The 18371-nt window shown below is 41.3% G+C and overlaps 1 protein-coding gene across 1 annotated transcript in view; it reads left to right on the plus strand.

Moving 5' to 3' along the window:
- Positions 1–18371, plus strand: part of LOC120783194 (plexin-A2-like) — a 63210-nt gene that overhangs the window by 32500 nt on the left and 12339 nt on the right. The window contains exons 8-21 of the mRNA XM_040115993.1: positions 1140–1254; positions 2633–2833; positions 3576–3672; positions 4506–4705; positions 6522–6673; positions 7728–7845; positions 8284–8420; positions 8976–9143; positions 11397–11490; positions 13872–14111; positions 15196–15339; positions 15789–16023; positions 16586–16728; positions 17873–18141. Coding sequence (XP_039971927.1) covers positions 1140–1254; positions 2633–2833; positions 3576–3672; positions 4506–4705; positions 6522–6673; positions 7728–7845; positions 8284–8420; positions 8976–9143; positions 11397–11490; positions 13872–14111; positions 15196–15339; positions 15789–16023; positions 16586–16728; positions 17873–18141 — 2313 coding nt within the window. The remainder of the gene's footprint in view (positions 1–1139; positions 1255–2632; positions 2834–3575; positions 3673–4505; positions 4706–6521; positions 6674–7727; positions 7846–8283; positions 8421–8975; positions 9144–11396; positions 11491–13871; positions 14112–15195; positions 15340–15788; positions 16024–16585; positions 16729–17872; positions 18142–18371) is intronic.

The raw sequence follows: 18371 nt of genomic DNA on the forward strand, positions 1-18371 counted from the left end.
TGGTTCCCGACCCCCCAAATTTCTTTCTCACAAACAAGTGCACATTTTTATGTCCATACTGGAATTAATATCAAAATTTTGTGGTCCAGCACTACATTTATTGTCATTTGTATCTTGCTATGAGCTGCAATATTGGAGCGCTGCTAGTGGTTTTATAGTTTCCTCATGGTTCCAACTTATTGCATGGCCACATTCAGGAGAACAGACTCTGATAGCATGGATCTGTTTTCTGCACAGCGGTACACTTCTATTATTCGCAGCAAAGTCCATGCCCCCCTGCCACAGGAAAATAGGACATGATCAATTTTCAGCTCTACAATTGCTCTCTTTGGTATATCAACAGCTGTGCACCATCAATCTCTATTCTCTCATCTCTTCATCTCTCAATTCTTCTACCAAAGTTGTATCACCACCACCTCCCTGTTTGTTGACCAAAACGTGATTAAATCCAGTCCGACAGGGTTGTCTCAGCTCAACTTTAATCCATGACTGACCGCTGCAGTTGACTAAATCAGAGCCAAAGATGTTGTGCGATTCTACCCATCAAATATTCATTTGTCACTTTCATTCCAGGGTTTGTTATGATCCAGAATTGCACGGTTGACTTCAAAAATGCACTGTTTTCATTACAGTCACAAATTAGAAACAAAATGTGAGGGGCTATAAAAAAATTATGAAATTTAAGACCGTACATCTAACAAAGATACTACGTCCCTGATGGATATACAACATGCTTTTATATAACACTGTTACATGTGTTTAAAAGTGCTTTAAGTGACTGACACTTGAATACTTACTTTCCTGCCAAGATCTCATCCTTAGAGTCATTTATTGTCATCTACGATAAAAAGGCTACCATTCATGCTGACTGCATAGAAACTGGGGACGTCTGATCTTTCCATGAAACAGACTGACAAGATAAATTCAGCAGAAAGCTATAATCCTTTATCAGTCTCCCCATTTCAATCCTTTTACCCAGGAGAGGAAGATGTAGATGATGGATAGAAAGTAAAGAAGGATTCATCTTTAACAAATTACTTACTGTGTAAATACAAAGCAACTCATTATACAAGCAGTGCTATTAAAATTTTGCAGGCTTAATGTACACTATGTAGTAATGCATTCATTTCATCCCGCAGGTGTCTGTCCTGTGTAAACAGCACTTTTCGCTGCCACTGGTGTAAATACCGCAACCTGTGCACCCACGACCCAAGCAGCTGTTCTTTCCAGGAGGGCAGAGTCAATGCCTCAGAGGTACATTAACATAGAGACACTGCAGAGTTACAGTTTCATTAGCTAATTAAATTGTAGCTTTCAAGATCACCATTTGTCTGTTCCAGTGTGACACTTTTACCTTGAGGACACAATCTACAATTTAAACTTTAATCTATAGCCCAGACTAAATGTCAACAGCCATGCTAGTGGCTCTTTGGAGCAGTATTTAGGTATACTGTTGCTTTGTGCTAAATGCTAATAGCAGCATGCTAATATGCGCACAACAACAATGCTAACATGCTGATGCTATGCAGGTATAATGTTTACCACGGTCACCATCTTAGTTTAACGTGTTAGTATGCCAACACTAGGATAAGTATTGGATAAATTAAAACTTTGTCCCGAGGATGGCACTAGATGAAATTCATGGGATCACCAAGTCTCTATCAAGTAGCACATGTTTTCCTGAGAGGGACATGAATGTCTGTCCTAAATTTCATGGCAATCTACCCAATAGCTGCTGAGAGTTTTATTCAGAACCACAAATTTCAACCACATGGTGGCACTAGATGAAAAGTCAAGGCATCACCAAAGTCAATAGGGTTCATTGTCTAGGAAAAATGAATATCCATACAAAATTTTATGCCAATCCGTTCGCTAGATTTTGAGATATGTTACTGGATAGCTGAAAACTTTGACCTGCTGAGGGCACTAGATGAAAAATCAGAGGAGCACCAGTGTCATAAGGATTCATCCTCTGGGAACCACGGATATCTGCACCAAAATTCATGGCAGTCCATCAGTAGTTGCAAGGATATTTCAGTCTGGACCAAAGTGGTAGACTGAACTGTCATTGTCTATCCCTAGAGCCACGCTGCTACATATTACTGATCGGGCCATTAAGAAGCATACAACTACGCTGCAGAGAAAATAATAATAAACTATCAATAACCAAATATTTAATGAATACACTGACAAACATAAACATATTGCCCCTAATCTAATATATGAGTATACAGTACATAGTTACAACAGGCCAAAATCTTATATGGTTTAATGTAGTGGAAAGTTTAACATGTAGCAGATGAATGCAAATAACATTCAGATTAGCGATTTATTTGCCCCATTAACCCCAGTGCTACATGAGTCCTTCATGTTTATGTGACACATTCATATGTATTAATGCAGATTAGATACCGCAGAAAGAAACAAATGTAGACACAGACAGATAGATACAGTATATACATTGACAAATATAGAGATACTATATTCAGATCAGCCAATTAATTAATGTACTATTTCCAGTATGTACTCTGCAGAGGGAATCTTACAGCAGAAAAGCATGGGTAATTTGAAAAAAGTAATGTCCCTTACTTTTAATAGAACAATTACATGTGTTTGTATGCTGTTTTCAAAGGACTGCCCTCAGCTCCTTCACTCTGGGGAAATCCTCATCCCGGCCGGTGAGGTCCGACCCATCACCCTGAGGGCCCGAAACCTTCCCCAGCCGCAGTCGGGCCAGCGGGGCTACGAGTGCGTGGTGCATGTGCAGGGTGTCAGCCACCGTGTCACGGCGCTGCGCTTCAACAGCACCAGCGTGCAGTGCCAGAACAGCTCGGTATGACCTCAAACACTCCCAGTGGGAGTCTCACAGCTGTCAAATGAGGCAGACGGCTTGTATGCTGTGTAGGCAAGGTACATAGGGTACATCTGTGAATACTGCCTGAGGTGTTGACCATATTGAGGAGAAAGTCGAGGAAAGTGAGGGTGATGAGGAAAGATGGAAAAGCATTTGAGAGAAAGGAGAAGAGTGACAGGGAAGGACGGAAAGAAAAGGAAAGAAAAAGGACAGGAAAATGGCTAAATGTTTGCAGACGAAACCATGACTTCAATACGACCGTGTCTGGTAAGAGAGATATTGTGAGATTAACATCAAGGTGTTCACATCATCAAGCCTCAATGTGATCTTCCAAACCTGTGAACAGAAAGTCACAGGTTTGGAATAAATACAGGAGATTCCTAGCAAGTTTTGTTGCACAATGCAAATGACAGGATACATTTCAATGCAAAGCATTCCTTGTTACTCTGTGACAATGAGTGAAAAGGCCATTTTCTTAAGATGTGGATGATCGGCCACCACAAGCCAGGGTTTGCGTCCCTACTTGTCAAAGAGAGGAGGAGCAGACAACCATGGCAGAAATGACAGATGGTTAAAAGCCTCGTCTCTCTGCTGCCCTTTCATCCTCTCATTTTCCCCCTCTCTGTCTTTCTCTGTATTTTTTTTAACTCTATCCCTTGTCTCTCTTTGACTTTCTCTTTCCCTGTATGCGCTTTCAGCACAGTGTGTTTCTGCTTTTCAGTACATGTACGAGGGTGTGAAGATCAGTGACCTGGCAGTGGACCTCTCCATCGTATGGAACGGCAATTTCATCATTGACAATCCAGAGAAGATTAAAGGTAACTCTGCCATCCATCACTGCCAGGCCAGAGAGGTGTAAAGCACTCAATCCACGGGGGATAGATTGTTCGCAGAGAGCACTTCAAGGCTCCCAAAGGGCCTTGAGAGAAAGTTCACAATAGCAGGGAGTGTTATCATAAAGCACCCAATCACTTGTGCACCCGGAGGGGTGAAGGGTGATTCTTCATATTTGCTCAGTTTGGCTCTCATAGCTGCTCTTGGTTACCTCTCCATCATCGCACAGGAAAAGGTGTTTGTCAGGTATCATTATGGGTCTTACATTACATACGTCCCCATAGTCAAGGATATACACAGTGATGGCCATAAATTTAAATAGGCCTTGTCATTACTCAGTTAGGTTAATTTATATGGGCATAAATTTAGGCTACTTACAGGAAAGAGGATGTAAGACACTGGACTTCAAAGAAAGGTTTATTGGATTACTTTGGCATCTTTTTTTTCCTTAATACTCGGAAGAGGAATTTACACAAACATGCCTTTTATGAATTTATTGAATTCACATGGTGACACTCCATTGCTGAAGTTAGTTATTTTTGGAGATGACTCTAAATACAAGCTGTTTAAGTATGTGTTCTGACTGGTTGATCAGTTTGATTAAATTTGTTGATTTGATCAAATTGTAATAGCACCCGCTGTGTATACATTTTGCTGTGTTTCTACTGTATATTTTGTGGGTTTAATTTAATTTTGTAATCTATAAAAAGGAGCGATATCCCTCATCTTTTGATTAGCATTAAAAGCATTAATATTGGCATGTGAAATTACTTGATATTTTAACAACTGACCGGTCGTCCTCTGCGTTATCCCACAGTGCACCTCTACAAGTGCAGCGCTCAGCGGGACAGCTGTGGCATGTGTCTGCGGGCGGAGAGGAAGTTCCAGTGTGGCTGGTGCGGCGGCGAGGGCCGGTGCACCATGAGGCAGCACTGTCCTCCCATCTCCCCCTACACAAGCCGTTGGCTGGACCTCTCCGCCAGGAATGTCAAGTGCACAAACCCACGCATTACTGAGGTTTGTTGTTGCCCAGTCCGTCATTTGGTCAGCCAGTCGCACCACCAACCTTAAATATACCTTAAATATATATATATATATATATATAGTTAGCTAAGAATTTAGTTTAATTTAGAATAAGCACTTTCTGCGGTATGTTGTTATACACAATTCTAAGTCTTAGTCGTCATGCCACTTAAAACAGAGCTGCAATGTGACTGCTCTATGTGCTTTTTTTTATTCATATGTTCAATTTATTTTCTCCAACAGCGGGGTGATAAAAGTTTGAAACCCTGCAGGGATTTGTTCAGAAACTTTGAAAATGGAGGTGAAGACTGCACTTCACTGTTTTGTTAGAAATTTTAGAAAGTTAAGGATTGTTGGGTAATGTTGTGCTTCACCAGAAATGTGCGAATAAACATCATTTCTTAAAAATGTAGTTGGAATTACATCGTCTTATGGCTCCCGCAGGACCCTATACATTAATTCTGTAGCCCTGCTTTATTGGCCCACTGCTCACACCTTGGTGGATATATATGGTCATCCCATAAGCATAATTTTATCTGCGGCCACTTTCCATTTTTTCCTCCGAGTTTCTGCTTACCTGAGACTATCTCCGATTTTATTCAATGACAGCTGAATACCTTAAGTGCCTGACAGCTAAACGAATTCGGTCTGTTTAGAGAGCGGTGACGAATCTTTTATGTCACCAACTTCTGTTCATTCTCTAGGATGAAGCACAGTGGGTCAGGCACAGAGATGCAAGGCTCTCCCACTTCAAAGAGCCGCGAGCCTTTGATGTCCCCTTCACATTATTAGTGTTTCTGAAGGAGCTGCAGCAGAATGAATCAACTATTGAGTGCTGCTCGGGAGTGGAGGGAGTGTTGCTCTGGCATTGCTCCTGTTCTGCTCTGCAGGTCCAAAGGTTTCCTGCTGGGGTAGTTAACTTTACATTGGAGAGGACTGTGAATAGCTTTCTCAAGGCTTTGTTATTCGCTGCACAATTCATTAAAGTTTGTTTTGAATTACTCCAGATCTCGAAGCCTTTTGAATAACCCCAATCAGTATGCGAGTTACGTATTTCACACGCATAAGGTAAATGTACAGTACTTAGAGCGTGCTTCCTGCGATTACAGAGGGATTACATAGAAACTGTACTAAGTGTGTCTAAAGATCCTCAGTCGTCTAGTTCATGGTATGTCTGGAGGTGCTCAGTCAAAGGCAAATGGACCTAATTTAGATTCTTGAAATAATCTAAAGAACTGAGAACCTAAAGCAAGCACAGTTACCTTTCGTAGCACTAGATAGAATGTATTAAGGTTTTAGGTGTTATTAAACCAATGTATATTTTAAGGGCCTGTATTTTTAAGGGCTGACAGTGTGATATTTTGTGACTGTTCTCCAAATCTTCAGTCATATTCATAACCAGGTCTTATCAAGAATCAGTGTTTCACCATAATTGTATTTCTATTGGGTTGGAAAGACTTGTGCCTCCATGTGACTCTCCAGTAAAACTGTAACTAGTTACATTGTTTTGGAGTTAAACTCTCCTTATGGGACATTCATTTCCAATATGTATAACTCTGGGATACCACTGCTTATTTATAAAACATTAACATACAATTTTTTAAAAAAAATGTAAAAAACTGAAACAAGAAAAGGCACTGTTACTGCAGGTTTTACTGTCTTCACCTTGTAGATAACAGTAAGTAGCTGTGGTCATCAAGGAATCTCACTCGTAAGGTTGTGGACTAAACTGACAAGCTGATACTGTGTCTGAGAACCACTGTACATTACATTTGACTTCACCTCACTATCATTTTGTTTTCATGTGTAGGTGAGCCCGGTGGCAGGGCCTCTGGAGGGGGGTACACTGGTCACAATCCAGGGCCTGAACCTGGGACTGTCTTTCTCTGAGCTGGAGGGTAACGTGGAGGTGGCAGGAATGCAGTGCACCCCACAGGAGGAGGGTTACATCACTGCAGAACAGTAAGAGGCTCCTCCCCTCCTCTGCTCAGACACGCATGAATTCAAACTGTACTGTACATAGACATACTGTACACACACACACACACAGGAAAGTAAACACATGTAATCTCTCTTTCTCTTTCACACTATTTTGATCACAGACACCAGCACAGTCTGTGTATAAGCCGGAGCCCAGTGATGCCTCATCAGGTTGTAGGATTGTGTGGGGGGCTTTGCGTTGCTCTGGTGCAGGCAGAGCCAAAGAAGGAGACAGTCTTTGTGTCGTTGTCGTTATGAGGCTGTCGGCACAGCTGTAATTGAAATGCGCTGCATGACGCTGACTGGAGGGACAATCTGTTAGCCGTGTGTTTCTCTCACAGCCATGTAATGCGATTGGGCTCAGGCAGCAGGACTTTATTTATATCCTTATAAAAAAAAAAAAAGAAAAGAAAAGAACATGCCAGCAGAAAATTGGAAAACTCGTGTGATGTATGAATAGAAGGGTTGGGCAGGGACGAATCATTGGTTGCTCTTATTGTGTCGGGGAATGCAGATTTTCTTGAGCAGAGCAGTGCGTTTGGCGAGGCCATTCATTTGGCACACACAGTGCTTTAAAACATGGCATTACAGCTGTAACAACCATTAATTTCAGCATGGGGTCAGTTGCTATAATGACTTATTCATGGTGCACTTTATCTTATTGACCTGACAGACAATACTGATTTATCGAAGAAACCCCTATGTTGTCATGGCAACCGGAGGTAATGGTGGGTGGCAATCGTGCTGGAGATGGGGAGGGGTGTAGTTTATCACTTGAGTTATATTGCTGTTATAGGTTTCCCATTAGGAAGAAAGATGACCCGCTGTATTGACCCACAACTTCCATGAAAGTCTGCCTCAATCACACTGGCAAGCAGAGGCCATCTTCCCCCCAGTGCAATTCATAACAAATGTGATACAGTGCGGTGATTCTGCTGTGTGTCCCCTGGTGTTATTACTTGTATGCATGATGATCTGCTACATTGCTGTGTTTTTTTTTTTTTGCACCTACATTCATATATTTGTGTCCTGGCAGGATTGTGTGTGAGATGGCAGCAGCTCCTAAAGGAAGTGCACCAGGTCCAGTAAAGCTCTGTGTTGGCGAATGTAGACCAGAACTACGTGCACAGTCCACCCAGATCTACTCCTTTGTGGTAATTTTGATCCTGAAACACATTTACCTTGCTTATTTGTTCTGAAACAAACATTAACCAGTTTGATCTATTGATGCCACAGCAATCATTAACTTGATTTTTTTAAGTGCATCATGGATTTTGCCTAGGAGAGTTTAAAACATCATTATGAAGGAAATTCTAATGTTTTTTTTTTTTTTCATTTTATGGATAATGAAAAGAATGTGTGCTTTCTTGCACTCGAGCCAAAAGAGGCTTTTGTGTGCTTGTGAAGATGCACTGTATTATAACAATCTTTACTTCATTAAATTTTTTCTTTATCTTTTGAACTCTATTTTTGTTGCCGTTTTTAGTTCTACATTGGTTTATTCAGCCAAGGCCGGTAGAACAGGGCTTTTCAGAATCAGACAACTAACACCTGTGTTGACAGAAACATTGGTGAATTTTGGTTCTCCACAGATCCCTTCGATGCTGGCGCTGACCCCAGGCAGAGGACCTGAATCTGGGGGCACCAAAGTCACCATTGTCGGGGAGAATCTGGGTGCTGGCAGCACTGTAAATGTCTACTTTGGGAATCAGACCTGTGAGCTGTACAGGTGAGACTGATGATCACGTAACCACCTGATGCTATCTTACCCACACATGCCTTAAGACTCCAAATTCACGGACACTAGAGTGAGACTGCCTTCACACAATATTAAAGATTTAGCCCTCTCTAATCTCCATGAAACACAGTAAGAGATTGCTCTATTTAAAGAAGCACACTTTAGATACAATTAAGTGTCTCCGTGTTAAATGAAAAGTCTTAAAATGATTTGTGAGGAGGTGATACAACCCAGAGCGGTAGGTACTGTTCTGTGTATTTATAGATATCTACTTAAAGTTCAAATGCCACACATGGTAGGAGTCAGGAGGGTGAGGCGAAGAAGCCATTAGCTAGAGCACCCTTTAATTACAGTGTTCCATTCCTAATGTGTCCGTAACGAGGAGGAGATGGGACAGACTGTAATGAACTATAATGAATCCTCTCTCCTCATGGTAATGTGCATGGCTCATAGCTGTGGAAGTCAGGGATTTGCCCCTGCAGCAGCAGCAAATGGGCAGTCACAATCAAAGGCGCGAATAAATCCCTCTTCTGGTACTCCCGCCAGGAGGACCATGTCGGAGATTGTGTGCTTCTCGGCGCCATCCGTGACGGGAGCGGGGCCAGTGCAGGTCAGTTTGAGTGTCGACCGGGCCAGAGTTCCTGGGAGTCTCGCCTTTGAGTACATAGAAGACCCCACGGTCCAGCGCATTGAACCCCTGTGGAGCATTACCAGGTAACACTGAGCAATATATACTGCTGGTCAAAAGTTTTAGAACACCTCCATTTTTACGGTTGTTATTTAAATTGAATTCAATGTCGCAGCGTTTCTGATATTAAAGCACAGAACAATTAAACAGATGTAGATTTTTAAAATTAGGAATCGTGGAATCTCCTTGTTGAACTAAATTTAAACTAAATTTTTGACTCATTCAGCAGCTGAACACCTTTTGACGTTCTTTCTACAATGGAAATGAAAGTTACCACAGGAACAACACAAAATTTGTCTGCAACACTGTTGCAGAAGTTCCCACAAATGTGTTGCACTTGCAGGTTGCTTTGCTTTCACCTTCTGTCCATTTCATCCCAAACCAGCTCCATGGGGTTTAAGTCTGGAGACTGCGCTGGTCTTCCATTATTTGAAGCCACCGTCCAGTTGTTTTCTTCTAATGTTTAGGGTCATTATCTTGCAGTAGGATAAAGCCCTGACTAACCAGTATGTCTTCCGTTGTTACTTGCCTTTTTTCTCACCATTCTGAAAGAAAAAAAAAGCAATATACAGCACTACTTCCCGCAGTACTAATAAGGCATCAGCGGGTGTAGTAACACGGTTTGTTCCAACACTGCCTGTGTAGAGACAGAGGGTTTGTAAGTAATCAACTGCTCAATAAAAACAGGAAGAATGGGGTTGTTCCAATACTTTTGACCTGTAGTGTATACAGATAACAGCCACATGGCACAAATGGTATCACTGTTGTGGTTAACAAATAATTGTTGTGAAATGAAAAAAACAAATGAACGCGAGAGGAAGTGATCTCATGTTGCAAGTTGCTGTTTGCGTGTTTTGCAAATTTGGTTTAAGGGGCCCCAGGTTGATTGGTGACCCTTAGTAGGTCTGAATGGGAGCTTGAACTGGTCTTCACATCTTCTGTTTTTCTGTATTTCTGATTTTTAGAAGTTAACGTCTTCCGAATACTCGTAACGCCATCATCACCCAACAATTCCAGTGTTGCATAAAGGTTAAAACAAACATTATACAGAAGCTTGCAAACCTATATTTTTTATGAAGTATAACGTTATTTCTCTTAGATTTGTTACATGGTAATATACAGTGCATAGTAATTTTTCTGTAAAAATCAAAAAAGTTTGAAAAACCCCTTCTGCCTAAATATGGCTGTCTGCCTAGTACAGATTGCAATGGGGCCAGGCAATCTGTGAGTTAGCTCGTGTGTCAGGGTTACAGGGAGAGTGATGCAAAGAACTGAGGTGCTGTTGTCAGTTATAACAAGGTCGTTAAATAATGTCTAATCTGTGATCGCAGCAGGATGATTTATATATCAACAAATGGAAACGATGCTCCATTTAATTGAAATTCTCTGCACGGATTCTTACCAGAAATAGTGTGATGCTGGTAATATTACACTGAACGTGAATTTGCTGCATAAATATTTCTATCACAGTTGAACAGTGTGTCACCTGTATTCCGCAAAATAAAAGATGGCACTTGATTTGGGTTAGGGCGAGATTAACCAGCACTACGTCCCTGCAGATTAGACTTCAGAGAGATACCTTGGCCCTTAGCCTAGTGACAGGAGGAGCTTTGTGGAGCTGCAATCAAGAGCCTTCATCATGAATGTGCCGTCCCGCTATGTGGCCCTACAAGCTTAGGTAGCCTTTGAAGTGTGAGAAGAGAGGGATTGGCACTCTGTCAGGCTCACTAGACTGGCCAGTTTTTTTTTTTTTTTACAAAAACATTTTTCCCTCATTTCTCTCTTGTATTTTTCTCTCCGTTGTCTCTCTTTTTCTACTTCTCAATTCACTCTGCTGTTTTCTAAGCGTACACTGCCGCACAGGTTATGCAAAGATTAGAGAGTGTTGTTTATTTTTCATCACATCTAGCACGGATATGTAAACAAGCAGCACCGGTATCCGTGCCATACCAGCCTGACAGTCATGGATGAATATAAAATAGCAGCCAGCTGGTTCGCCCGTTTGATCTGGCCCTTCTGCCCAATAACAAAGAATGAGCTACCATGCCAGCTATATCTCCCCAAACCCGCATTAATGCACCCTCTCTGGAAAATGTTGGGTTTTCAAGTTAAAAAGATTGATCTTTGTGGTCATCAGTCTAATTAAATCACGGCCAAGAGGCAGTTTGCATTCATATATAGGCTGCCTGGGGTGTGGTGTGCATGTATGTGAATCTGCGTGTGGGTTTGACCAATGATTCTTCTTCCTTGTAAATTAAACATATCTTTCTTGCAAACAGCGGACACACCACCCTGACAGTGACTGGGACCAACCTGGATGTAGTTCAGGAGCCGCGAGTCAGAGTCAAATATGCCGGTCACGAATCTGTCAATGTGAGTGTGACTACTGCTAATATACTGCACTCAGCCTTTATTGATGGTGCTTACTCAAGCTGATACAAAATGGCACAATAAAGCTGTTCTTTATTGATAGTTTGCTAGGGGTGTAACAGGGTAGACTTAGCGATGTGGTTTTTTTGTTTTCACTAACTGATCTATAATGACATGACAGGTTGGTTTAGAGCCTGTTTAGTTTTGAGTGCTCAACACCGTATAACCACAGACCTGCCAAAGTCTGAACAAAGTCAGACAAACAGTCTGTCAATGCACCAAACAGTCTGCAGGATGGATAGCAAATGAACAGTAACAGTAGCTAGAAATACAATGGCACAACTTAATAGTCAGAAGATTTTAAGATGTCGTTGTTGATGTGGTTGTAAAAATTCAGCCATACGTAAACAGAGAGGTTAAAAAGAGGGGCCAGTTTTGGGAGGTGATTTATGGTGCTGCTTCCACTTGCCTGAGCTCCTCAGGCAGGTTGCTTCAGAATGATTGATTGCTCCAGAGTGTTAGGGGCCCAGATGGCAAAAGTCCAGTCACCTTTAGCCCCAAGTTTTCCACTTTGGACCAGTCAGAGAATCGCCTTAGGGAACTGAGGGACGAAACTTTTAGGGGGGAACTTTTGGCTAGACCTTGAAAGAGCTCAATACAATCGTAATAATCAAGTCTAAAGAGGTAGCTAGTGAAGAGGCGCCAGAAATGGAATGATGCATTTGCTTTGCTTGTACCAGCGTGAGATAGAGATTTTAAAGACGTTTTTTTATTGATGCTGAAATGTAGACAGAAGACAGAGTAAATATGATATGAAAGAGTTTTTGGTCTCTTCTAGGCCAATAAATTATACACTCATGTATTGTATGTCAGTGTGGGAAATTGTAAAACAAACGCTCTCACCCGAGGGCAGAAAAGGTGAGGACAGTCTCAAAATGACTCCGTTTGTGTCTTCGGCTTTCAGTGGGTATACCTGTATGGCTGGCAGAACAGTAATGAAAGACATGCTGTACTTAAAGAGAATATAGCCCTGGTAGATGCATGTAAAAGGAAAAGAAGATGAGAAAAATGAGGAAATTCAAATGCGTTGAAGAAGAGGAGTTTTTTATGTAGTCAATTTGTGTGTGCGAGAGGCATGCCACCAGCCAATTAAATGGTGTGTTTATGATGCCAGCCAGAATTTGAGCCAGTCAATTAAAACGGCATGTTCTACAGTGTCACTGGCAGAACTGAGATCCAAGGGGATTAAAGCTGAACTTTCACCCGAATCAGCTGCTAAAACAGGGTCATTGGTAAATTTAATGAGGGCAGTGTCTTTATCGCACATATCTCGAAAACATAACTGGTTCTGCTTAAAAATGTTTTGAATCACAACAGCGGTTAATTGACTTCAAACAACTTTCTGCGAAACTGAAGTTTCTGATAAAAACGGAAGCTTAGACATTCGTTTGGAGCTGGTAGATTTTAAGGGTGCAGCTCGATTATGGGGAGTTTGAAGAACAGAAGGCAACATACTAATTAAAGACAATTATTGGTTATTGATAAAGTGCCCATAACTAATAACAGACAAAGACCTGGTTTAGGAATTTGGTTATGAGCCACATCAAGGGAGTGAGTGATTGGCTTCATATGAGATACAGTTTAGCCATGCGGGAAAAAAAAAAAAAGGTTTCAAAACAGATACAAACTTTGCCTATTTACATAACACCATTACAGGCAGGTCAAAAATGTGAGAGCAGATGGGTGAACATGTGGATGCGAAATTTTGCTAGAAATACTGTAACAGCTAATTATTATCTCACATTATGTGGGTTAACGTCATAGAGACCCTCAGTACATTTCAGTTAATGTACAATTTGAATTAGACTAAATGGCTCCATAAGATTCCTAACATCTGGATGTTTCTGCGAATATTAATTCTATCACATTTGGCCATGAAATGAGACATCTGTTCAGATCAATTATGTAAAGGTGGTTTCTAGATTTATAAAAAGTGAAAGGGGCCCTTAATTTATTCACCTTATTTTAAAACTAATATATTCACATGGGGTGGAATTACCAATAAATCAGAAGATTGAAAATGTTCTTAAAGTAAGGGGCAATTGCTTACAAAAAAGTTTCTCTGAGGGTAAAATATTGACTCGTGAATTTCTGGCAGGGATTTAAAATTTGACATTTTTTATAATTAAACTGTAAACGGATTAGTCTTTCAATAATTTATGCACTTATTAATCATGAGGGAAACAATACTGTAAGCCATTAAATACGTGTGTGATGATATGTATAGTCTGCTTTCCATATTATGTGTCAGATTAGGTGTGGTTGTGGGCGCTGTATGCACTGGGACATTCGTGACTTGCACCCCCGATTTGATTCCTCTCCAGGTGTGCAAAGTGCTGAACACAACCACTATCAGCTGCTTCGCTCCCTCTCTGAAGGCGGAGTACATCGCAGACCAGGAGACGATAAAACGCGTGGACGAGTTTGGCTTTGTCTTCAACAACGTCCAAGCTCTGCTCACGTACAACAACACAAGCTTCGTCTACTACCCCAACCCTTACCTGGAGCCCCTCAGCCTGTCGGGTGTTCTGGAGCAGAAACCCGGAGCTCCCATCATACTCAAAGTAAGTTAGAGGAGATCTGACCTGCTGCTGGTATCATAGTTTCTTTCTTTATTTCCCTGCAGTAGACGGAAGGCATATTTTCAAGCCAATAACTATTCAGCATCAACCAGGACACTGAATGTGCTGTATATGAGACACAGTATTCATCAGTCCTGTTTAATGTCAGCTACGCCATGTCCTCATTGCTGTAATCTTCCACTGTTCCCTCAATGACCAGTACAGTCCTATCTGGTCAGATCTTAGCAATGCTACACATAATATTCCCGAACATCAGTATAACATAATCCAATAAATTCACAAATTTAAGATTATAAATTCTTGAAAAGGAAAAGTACAAGTGGTGGCTCCTACGTCACATTTCTCTAACTATTACTGCTTTTCTGAAAAGTACATTTCGCCTGACAGTCCCTATGAAGTGCTGTACTTCCTGTCAAAAAGAGGACATGGTTAGTTTTTGCAGTTTTCCATCTGCCAATCACGTTTACGACATGTGCCAATGCAAGAACTTAAATCTTTAGCTCTGTTTGCCTTCGAGGAACAGCACATGGCACATTGGTTTGTATCTTGAAGCAATCTGCCTTTGTTAGATAAAACAATTAAGCAGATTTCCTACAAAATATGACTCAGTGGCTCACATTGCAGAATGCACCACGGAATCTGGCTGCTAGTCTTCTCCAAGATGGTTTATTACAGTAATTATACTAATGCCTTTAAATTACATGGTAATAATTTATTGAGGTTAAGATGCCACAAATATTATCAGCACAAAAAAGTGATTTCTTGCCGAACAGAGAAAAGTCCCAAAAGGGTGAAGACCTGCAACTTTGCATTGTTTGGGAAACACGTGTGATTTGTTTTTTTGCCCACTGACATTACACACCAGTATAATGCAGTTAAAGTACAGTCCATACATTTTAAAAGAGGTCTCTTCTGAAGCCTGAGACCAGAACTGTGCTTGTTAGGATCTCAACTAACTGTTTAGTTTTTGCTGTCTAAGAACTGCGTTGTCTTGAAATGCGTTTTATTGTTTGATATATCGTTGTTTTCTGCAGTCATGTATACTGCTTCTCTAACTATGTTGCAGGGACGTAACCTGGTGCCATCTGCATCTGGTGGAGCCAGGCTGAATTACACAGTGCTGATTGGAGATACGCCCTGTTCTCTCACCGTGTCTGACACTCAGCTACTCTGTGAACCACCAAACCTCACCGGGCAGCACAAAGTCCTGGTCGGTCTAATGCGCTCTCTGCCTATCCGGTGGTTTTCAGTCTGTGCATCTGATTTGCTGTCTGCATGGATGTGGGTCACTGTCTGTGGGTCAGCACTTGCCTGTATGTCACTGTTTGTGGGTCACGGACAGGCTTTCAGTTACTCACGGTCTTTCTTTCATTGTCTGTCACTCATGGTCTGTTAGGTTCCCAATTACTGCACATTGCCCTCCAGAATTATTGACAGGCACTCTTGCGAACAATAAAAAAAAAGAGCTGTAAAAAGAAAACTAGGCTGCTGTACCTGGAACTTATTTTATTCAAAGGCAGTTGTTCGGGAAAATCATCAATATCTCCATTGCAGTTTCCAATTTAATTCTTCATCGACAATGTTTTGATGTTGCATTATTTGAGCATTTGCCACGGTGTTTTGAAGTCCTGTGCTTCTACCTGTATTATTATGATCCAGGTCCAAGTAGGAGGACTCCACATCTCCCCGGGAGAAGTTCACATCCGGTCCGACAGCCTGCTCACCCTCCCTGCGATCTTCAGCATCACAGCAGGAGGAGGGCTGCTCCTCATCATCGTCATTATAGTCCTACTGGCCTACAGACGGAAGTCGCATGAGAACGACCTCACTCTGAAGCGCCTGCAGATGCAGATGGACAATCTGGAGTCCCGAGTGGCTCTGGAGTGCAAGGAGGGTGAGCGAGACTGATTATAAATCCTGTTTATTAAAACTCATTCTACAAAAGAACATCTGATTTGTATTTGCTTTACAGCGCCATCTGTTGAGAACTGATGTTTTGTGTGATTATATTGGTGGCTTTATTTACAAAATGATTTATTCGAGTAAAAACTTATTTACTTACATGTATTGGCAGGGGAGTATTGGAGAGACTACTTGAATGTCCATTAATGATAGAAAGCTATGCAAACACTGGGCCATGATACCTGTATTTTGAGTTGTAATAACACAACAAAATTATTTCACACCACAACTCTTTTTCTATCTATCTAGTAAAACTCATAATTAACAAACCCAACATTAAAATACCATATACACTGTCAGATCCATTAGACGTGTGGTTCCAAAAATGTTAGGGTGCTCTCTTAAAAATACAGATTTTAAATCTACAAGAACATATACTGGAAACAGTCAAGAATGGAAAAAATATTCTTAATTTTATTTCGATAAACAGTTAAAAAGATCAGTGTTCCAAAATGTTTGGCATAATATTTAAAACACCCCTCTGTCATATGCAGCCTTTGCAGAGCTACAGACTGACATCAACGAGTTAACCAGTGATCTGGACAGAGCTGGCATCCCCTACCTGGACTATCGCACTTACGCCATGAGGGTTCTCTTCCCCGGCATCGATGATCACCCTGTGCTCAGAGAGCTGGAGGTGAGGCACCCCTGAAGCAGGACTGCACTACTTGAATCCAGTTCCAACTATTTTTCTGACGTCTAGACCCTTTAGGCTCCAGTATACTCCAAAACTAAATTGATTTTGGCTTGTTGGCAATTGCTGTCAATGTGCTGTTGAAGTGAGCGGTGAGAGCAATTGTCAGTCTACTCACTGTGGTGTGATGTCTGTTTGTTTTATGGTGCCCTACTGCCTGAGGTGTGTGAGTAGATTTTCAGTGCCTTAGCAATGCGCCTGTTCTGAGTCAAACTTTTCTTGGTGTTGGCAACGGTATTTTTGACTCAACCTTTTTTACATGCAAAACTTCTTCACGATTTCCAGCACATTGCTTTTCTACAGCTGATCCCAGATTGTTTATTTTTCTACGTGGAAACTTAATTTGAGGACATTGTAAAGTGGTTGTCAAATGCCTGTGTATTAATTTGTAAATATACTATTCATTAATCGGTTACATGTTGAGGGATACAGTAGAGGTCCTGCAAATCTAGATTTCAGTGGAATTAGAAGATAATCATTATAATTTAAGAGAAGTAGGGTTCACTGCTTATATTGTCTCAGTCTTGAATGTGTTTTGTTCTGCTCTGGTCTTGCTCTTATCCACTTCTACATCCCTAAGGACCTCATTTTGTCTCAAAATCAAGAAAAACTGGTGTTAAAATTTACGTGGATTGATTTTATTATTGTCCTGATCTGAAGGGCTTAAATGCGAAGCACTCTATACCCAATTTTGAAGACACTCTGACGACAAACCACTTGTCTTTTCACAATGTGCGGAACAAATTGTTTTCTACGCGAGGTCAAAATTGGGTTGGTGTTGCCGAGGATAGCTGATTTAATCAAGCCATTATTATGGTCACAGTGATTTCAAGAGATCTGTGATCAAAACAGCCTCTGATTGCAGTTTAAACATCCTGACTTTTTCATCAAACAGGCCCTTCATTTTTCACGTCACTGGTACTGGGCTAAGCCTGTGGCAACACTAGTGGTTCTGTTTTGAACAGAGATGGTTGATTAGAATTTTTGTGTGTGTTTCATTTTGTCTTCCTGCTCCTCCATCTATGTCATGACTTTTGTTACCCCTTGAATGAGTATTATCTAACCAGCGAATGTGTGATGCGTGTAGGTGCCGGGGAGCGGACAGGCGAATGTGGAGAAAGCCTTGAAGCAGTTTGCTCAGCTGGTGAATAATAAGGTTTTCCTGCTGACATTCATCCGCACACTGGAGCTGCAGCGCTCTTTCTCCATGCGTGACCGCGGTTACGTTGCCTCGCTCATCATGACCGCTCTGCAGGGACGGCTGGAGTACGCTACAGATATCCTCAAACACCTGCTCTCGGACCTTATAGAGCGCAACCTGGAGAGCAAGAACCACCCCAAACTACTCCTCCGCAGGTAAACCGAGCGAATAACTGCCGAAAAGATTCATTACAAAGAGCTGGTTATACATTTAAAAAAAACAAAAAACTATTCTTTCTGTCAACCAAGGATTTATTTATTTGTTTATTTATTTCCTGTTCTTTAAAAATCGTCATAAAGTTTGTCATTCTGGAATAGTGTGTGCCATTTTGTTCCGCTGAATATCTCAGTTTGAAAATAAATTTTATCTAGAACTGTAAAAAGGT

Source organism: Xiphias gladius, chromosome 21 (genome assembly GCF_016859285.1).
Source record: "Xiphias gladius isolate SHS-SW01 ecotype Sanya breed wild chromosome 21, ASM1685928v1, whole genome shotgun sequence".
NCBI classification, from domain to species: Eukaryota; Metazoa; Chordata; class Actinopteri; order Istiophoriformes; family Xiphiidae; genus Xiphias; species Xiphias gladius.